Consider the following 6,900-nt stretch of genomic DNA (forward strand, 5'->3'; position numbering starts at 1 on the left):
AACGATCGATATCTGACCGTGGACATTCCTCCACTGGGCTCTGAAACGTCCCTAAGTAGCAGAAGGTCGGGGGTTCGATCCCCGGCTCCTTCAGTCCGTGTGCTGCCCCTGATGCTCCGTTTTATATAAAACCGACTAATCAGATCGGTTCACTGAGGTTTTCCCTATGACCTGTGACCTCAGGTTCTGACTGATTTATGTACCCTTGATACATATCATGTTTTCAGATGATTGGACCTGAGCCTCGTTCACACGTCATCACTTCCTGCTCCGTATGTAGATGAACACGACCAGCAGGAGGCAGCGGAGTGACTTCCTGTTTCGTAGATGTCCTCTAGACATTAGAAGAAGAAATGAATCTGTTTCTTTGGCGTGTTCCAGACAAACCAAGTCGCTCGGATCTGTGGTCAGACGTCTTCGTCACGTTTAGTAACAGAAATTCCTCTGAAGGAGGAGCAGCCACGACAACGAGGAGGTGGAACTGTTCCTGACTGATGAGAACCAATCAGAGAAGAGAACCAGCAGCGTTGCTGCCAGGTGTAACCATGGCAACAAGTGATGGGGTTTAAAACTAAAATGTGGATCAGACGCGGACACCAGGTGTGAACTGGTCTGAACTGGGGACGTTGGAGGTTCGTCACCAGAGAACGAGGTCGTGGTTAGTTTCAGTAAAAAAAAACAGGAAGTTTCTCAACTTGGTCACAAAGTTTGTGCTTCTGTATCAGGAAGTACTTCAACATGATGAAGTACTGAGAGAGAGAGAGAGAGAGAGAGAGAGAGAGAGAGAGAGAGAGAGAGAGAGAGAGAGAGAGAGAGAGAGAGAGAGAGAGAGACAGAGAGAGAGAGAGAGAGAGAGAGAGAGAGAGAGAGAGAGACCAGTTCACAGATTATCTACAAGCCCCTCCACCTCACACAGACACTTGCATCAGAACAAATCCGTCGTCCAACACAAACATGATCAACAAGAGCACAAAGGTATTAAAATATTCAAATGTAAGAAAAATTCATAAGGAAAAAACTTTATAGATAATATTTATAAAAAAAAAGGGAATAATACTTTGTGTTCCGCAAGGTTAAAGGTCACGGGCTTCCTTAGCTACTGTCGCTGCCCACGCTGCTGCTGCTGCTGCTGCCGCCGCCGCTCGCCGTGTCCCCTCGCTCCCGCCGGTGGATCTGCTCGTGGGCCTTCAGGTGACCCGACTGACTGAAAGTCTTGGCACAGTGCGGGCAAGCGTACGGCCGCTCGCCCGTGTGGATCTGCTGGTGGGCCTTCAGGTGGCCGAGGCGGCCGAAGCTCTTGCCGCACTGCGTGCAGCCGAATGGCCGCTCGCCCGTGTGGATCTTCTCGTGCGTCTTTAACACGCCAGAGTTGCTGAAAGTCTTACCGCACTGCGAGCAGGTGAAGGGCTTCTCGCCCGTGTGGATCTGCACGTGGTTGCGGTAGCTTGTCTCCTTGGTGAAGCTCTTGCCGCAGTGCTGGCAGCAGAACGGCCGCTCGCCCGTGTGGCTCAGCTGATGCGCCTTCAGCTCCTTCGACTGGCCGAAGCTCTTCCCGCACGTGACGCAGATGAACGGCCGCTCGCCGGTGTGCAGCCGCTGGTGCGAGCGCAGGTCATCGGCCTTGGTGAAGCCCTTTGGACAGTGGGCGCACACGTACGGCTTCTGGCCCGTGTGGATCAGCTGGTGGCGCTTCAGGTTGCCCGCCTGGCCGAAGCTCTTGCCGCACTGCGAGCAGGAGTACGGCCGCTCGCCAGTGTGTATGCGCTGGTGCGTCTTCAGGTTTCCCAGCGTGCTGAAGTTCTTCCCGCACTGTGTGCAGGAGAACGGCTTCTCCCCTTGCATGTTGCGAGGTTTCCTCACCGTCGGGCTCTGGGTCTTGGTAACGATGACTCCTCCTCCCGTCCCGTGCTCGGCCGGCTGCAGCTCGTACAGAGCTCCGCCTACGAACTCGGGGTCTGGTTTGACCATGCCGCCGTCCAGGAGCAGGGAGTCTGGGCGGAGCTTGTTAAGCTCGGTGCGCAGCTCGGCCATGTGGATGGACTCCAGGCCGTTATGCTGCAGGTGGGCCGACATGGCGTTGGCGGAACCGAGCTCGGTGGTGTAGTAACACTGAAGGTCTACATGGTGGTCGGACTTGATGTAGTCCAGAGTGTCAGTCACCTGAAACACACGACACCAGAAACTACATGAAGACAGAAACTCAGGTTCAGTCACATCATTTTGTTCTAAATAACATTATTTAAGTTGCTGATAGAATATTCCTTCAAGTCTGATGATGAAGTCGAGCAGGTGGAACATGTAGATGGATTCTTTTTGTTTCTGAAGAACAAACCTATTCACCTCCTTGACGGAGATGATGATTATTAATCTGCAGGTTATTATCTAAACTCATTTTCCTGACAGGGTTGGAACGGTACGGAAGTGATGGTTCGGTGCCGACAGTCACACCGAGAATATAAAATGTATAAAACTGAGATACGAAGATTGATGACGGAAATGCGGAACCAAATATTTCACACGTGCGATCGAGTTCCCTTCGGGACACATTAGACTGTGAGCCCTGTAGCTCCAGCTGATTGGCTGAGTCGGTCCCACGTGACATGACGAGTGGTCGAAGATCCGCCTGCTTCTTTGGATTCGCAGTGAGATTCAACAGTGAGCGAGAGGATCGGACGAGGACGATGTGTCTCTACAAATTGAACTGTAATATGGTTCAATATTAAAATGTTTGATTGCTGAATCTTTAAATAGTCTTATTGGAACAAACACTCCTCATGCACAAGTTTTATTTTTTCATTATATTTATTTTGTACTTTTATAACATATAACATGTTTTCAGTTTTGTAGCCAAATGTAAATATTTGTTTACATGATATTATTAATATAAAGATTTGACCGATGCAGAGAGAATGTTCACTCTGCACCAGCTCCTCAGGGAACAAACTGGAACTGTACCATCAATTAAAAGAAACATTTGTATTTGGGTTTTTTTTGTAAGTTTTTCCGAAATCGTACCGAACCGTGAATTCTGTGCACCGCTCCGACCCTAGTTTCCTGTCACGTCACTCGTCAGTACCTGGGAGATGTAGTCGAACACGGAGCCGGGCTCGTACTGCGACTTGTACTCCAGTTCTGCGATGTCTCCGTGGTGAAACGGGCCCAGGTGGTGGTGGTGGTGGTGGTGGTGGTTGCCATGGTGACAGTGATGCTCCGACTTGATGTAGTCAAGGCCGCTGATCTCCATCTTGATCTGCTCGCGGCCCAGCTCGGCAGTGGACAGCGGCTGGATCTCGGACAGGTCCACGGTGCCGATGGGGTCTAGCTCTCCATCCTCTGGCTCGCTCTTCACGCACGGAAGCATCACTAGCGGCTCGACGATCTCTGCCGCCAGCGAGCTGAGCGTGGGCGTCGGGCAGTCGGCGGAGAGGAGGGCCAGAGTGGGCGGCGCTGGGGTTGGGGCTGCGGACGACCCCGAGCCGCAGTCCGCCTGCAGGGAGGCGTCCAGGGGCGGGGACGGGGAGCCGCAGTCGGGGGGCAAGCCGAGACTCAAACACTCGGCCTCCAAGTCTGTCATGGTGAGGGGGTGGAGCTTATCCTCGTCTCACTCTGTCCGACACCTGAAGTATCGCTGAGGTCCGACCTCCTCCTCCCTCCCCTCAGCTGCCGGAGAGATCTACCTGTCCTGAGAGAGGAGGGGCCGGGGGCCAGGGGGCGTGTCCCTGAGAGGATCACCAGCCTCACCTGACCGGGACCAGCCTGCAGACACACAGGTGAGGAACAGTTACACACAGTTCAACCAACAGATCGTATACATATACGTTATGAAATTTCGTAATCAGGATCAGTTTGATATGAAAAGTTATGGTTAAACTGTAAAATATCAAACAATCGGTATCGGACATTTAACTCCCACCACAGGCAGCGCGTCGCCGACCTCATCAGTTTCGAGCAAGACGCCTTTTTAAAAATCATTGTTTGTGTACTTTCACAAACTCCAGATTAACTTCATTTTTTATTTTTGGCTGCAGCAGCTCATCTTCACGTCACGATTATTCTTTTTAATAGTTTCCTTTTAAGGTTGTTTTCCTCACATCTGAGCCAGATCATCATCAGATCATATTATTACTACATATTTATTCAAGTCCTGAGGAGATGGAGCGGGTCGTCCACACACTTCAGGGTCGGTGGTTCGATCCCTGGCCTGGTCCAGTCGTGTCGTGTGGAGACACTGAACCAGCGAATGTTTCCTGAGGTCGTGACCAGAACATGAAACATGGATCAGGACAAAGGGGGCGGAGCCAGGGATGTCTGACCTCTTTCTGTTACATTGTTGTTTAACATAATAAAATAAGAAATATACAGAAATAATTCACAGGAACCATCAGACACATGTTCTGGTCCTGAGACAGTGATGTTGGTCTGAATAAAGTTTGGACACGTTAACGTGCATGACACTCAGAACCATCAGAACCACCAGAACCAGAACCACCAGAACCAGAACCATCAGAAGCAGAACCATCAGAACCACCAGAACCACCAGAACCATCAGACCCATCTGAACCACCAGAACCAGAACCACCAGAACCACAAGACCCATCAGAACCACCAGACCCATCAGAACCAGAACCACCAGACCCATCAGAACCATCAGAACCAGAACCATCAGAACCACCAGACCCATCAGAACCAGAACCATCAGAACCATCAGAACCACCAGAACCAGACCCATCAGAACCAGAACCATCAGAACCAGACCCATCAGAACCATCAGACCCATCAGAACCAGACCCATCAGAACCAGACCCATCAGAACCAGAACCAGAACCATCAGAACCATCAGAACCACCAGACCCATCAGAACCATCAGACCCATCAGAACCATCAGAACCACCAGACCCATCAGAACCAGAACCATCAGAACCATCAGAACCACCAGAACCAGACCCATCAGAACCAGAACCATCAGAACCAGACCCATCAGAACCATCAGAACCAGAACCATCAGAACCAGACCCATCAGAACCAGAACCAGAACCATCAGAACCATCAGAACCACCACCGCTGGACAGTCCTGGGACCGGCCGGTCTGAGCTCCGTCAGTCGTTTAGGAGCGGGGCAGCGGGGCCGGTACCTGCCGCCCCAGGTGGCCCCCTCCAGCCCCTCCAGCCCCCGCACACAGTCTCTGGTTCGTGCCAACGAACTTTTGTTACTTTCACCGTCGCGCTCCGAGTGAAACGTCCCCGCGAGCAGCGGCGCTGCGGCGGCGTACAAAGACGGGGCAAGGTGCCATGTCCGCTAGCGGGAGCTAGCCAGGGGAGCTAGCCAGTGGCCATCTTGTTTATCACAATGCTAAGCTAACTAGCGGCGCTAGCTGGTGTCAGCGCGGGGGGAAAGTGAGAGTGAGGCGGGGGAGAGGCCGCGCCGGGGGGCCGCGGGGCTGGTCGCCGGCCGGACGCAGCGGGGAGCGACACCAGAGGAGCGGGCGGTGTCACACGGGAGTCGAGCGGCGGCCGACGGACACACTCGCGGGCACAGTCTGTCACAGAGCCCCGCTAACAGGCAGGAAGCGGAGCGGCGGCTCCCGGAGACCAGCGGGCGGCTCGCGGTGGCGGGGGCAGCGGCGTCTCACCTGAGGGGGGTCCGCGTCATGGCCGGCTGTCCGCCCGGTTCGGTCCTCCGTCCGTCACTTGTAGCTCACTCGGCCGGACCCGCCACGTCCACCTCGGCAGAACAGCCCGCCGCCTCCTCGCCTCCTCTCCTCCCCTCTACCACTGACTAATTCCGCTCCCTCCCTCCCTCCCTCCCTCCCTCCTTCCTTCCTTCCTTCCTTCCTTCCTTCTTACCTTCCTTTCCTCCCTCCCTCCTTCCTCTCTCGTGTCTTTCCTCCCTCCTTCCCTCCTTCCTTCCACCTTCCAGCTCGACCACTGCTGTTCGCTCGTGCGCGTGCGCGTGCCCGTCCAGGCGGGTGTGCAGGTAACCTCGGTAACGGTAGTAGGTGGGTACAGTTCGCAGGGTCGCGCGCAGAGCGGGTACGCGCACGCTGCATTGTTACAGCATCATCATCATCATCATCATCATCATCTGGATGAATGAAAGAGCTACAAACTTGAATTCATCACTTTGTTTTCTCATGTGTTGATCTTCTGTGTTCTGGTCTTCACACGGATGAATCGACAGAAAACGTGTCCCCAGGCAAAGACGACATCCCCCCAACATGGACGACTCAAAGAGACAAAACAAAAACTATATATGGTTGTAATCACATTTCCCTATTGTGGGAGGAATGAAGGAATATCTTGTCTCCATCATGTCTCTTTGTCTCTCTGATGTCGTGTAGCGTCTCTGAGGTCGTGTAGCGTCTCTGATGTCGTGTAGCGTCTCTGAGGTCGTGTAGCGTCTCTGAGGTCGTGTAGCGTCTCTTCGTGGTCGTTTAGCGTCTCTTTGTGGTCGTGTAGTGTTTCTGATGTCGTGTAGCGTCTCTCTGATGTCGTGTAGCGTCTCTGATGTCGTGTAGCGTCTCTGATGTCGTGTAGCGTCTCTGAGGTCGTGTAGCGTCTCTGAGGTCGTGTAGCGTCTCTGAGGTCGTGTAGCGTTTCTTTGTGGTCGTGTAGCGTCTCTGATGTCGTGTAGCGTCTCTGATGTCGTGTAGCGTCTCTGAGGTCGTGTAGCGTTTCTTTGTGGTCGTGTAGCGTCTCTGATGTCGTGTAGCGTCTCTGATGTCGTGGAGCGTCTCTCTGAGGTCGTGTAGCGTTTCTTTGTGGTCGTGTAGCGTCTCTGAGGTCGTGTAGCGTCTCTGATGTCGTGTAGCGTCTCTGAGGTCGTGTAGCGTTTCTTTGTGGTCGTGTAGCGTCTCTGATGTCGTGTAGCGTCTCTGATGTCGTGGAGCGTCTCTCTGAGGTC

At 53.2% G+C, this 6,900-nt stretch overlaps 1 protein-coding gene across 2 annotated transcripts; it reads right to left on the reverse strand.

Annotated features, from left to right (window-relative positions):
- Positions 1 to 771: 771 nt before the first annotated feature.
- Positions 772 to 5,970, reverse strand: si:dkeyp-113d7.1 (uncharacterized protein LOC407709 homolog). 2 transcript variants are annotated; one of them, XM_035615839.2, is made up of 3 exons: positions 5,844 to 5,970; positions 3,077 to 3,756; positions 772 to 2,160 (listed from the first exon to the last, which is right to left on the reverse strand). In XM_035615839.2, exons 2-3 carry the CDS (start codon positions 3,572 to 3,574, stop codon positions 1,093 to 1,095), a joined length of 1,566 nt encoding a protein of 521 aa, XP_035471732.1. In that variant the 5' UTR covers positions 3,575 to 3,756; positions 5,844 to 5,970; the 3' UTR covers positions 772 to 1,092. The 2 variants fall into 2 exon arrangements, with proteins under 2 accessions (XP_035471732.1, XP_035471730.1); XM_035615837.2 differs by lacking the exon at positions 5,844 to 5,970 and adding an exon at positions 5,630 to 5,802.
- Between the last annotated feature and the right edge of the window lie 930 nt (positions 5,971 to 6,900).

The sequence above is a fragment of the Scophthalmus maximus genome, chromosome 17, assembly GCF_022379125.1.
Source record: "Scophthalmus maximus strain ysfricsl-2021 chromosome 17, ASM2237912v1, whole genome shotgun sequence".
NCBI lineage: Eukaryota > Metazoa > Chordata > Actinopteri > Pleuronectiformes > Scophthalmidae > Scophthalmus > Scophthalmus maximus.

Coding starts and splice junctions, on each gene's coding strand:
- si:dkeyp-113d7.1 (XM_035615839.2), bottom strand. CDS start 3,574: ATGACAGACTTGGAGGCCGAGTGTTTGAGTCTCGGCTTGCCCCCCGAC. Junction 2,161..3,076: donor TGTTCGACTACATCTCCCAG/GTACTGACGAGT, acceptor CGTGTGTTTCAG/GTGACTGACACTCTGGACTA.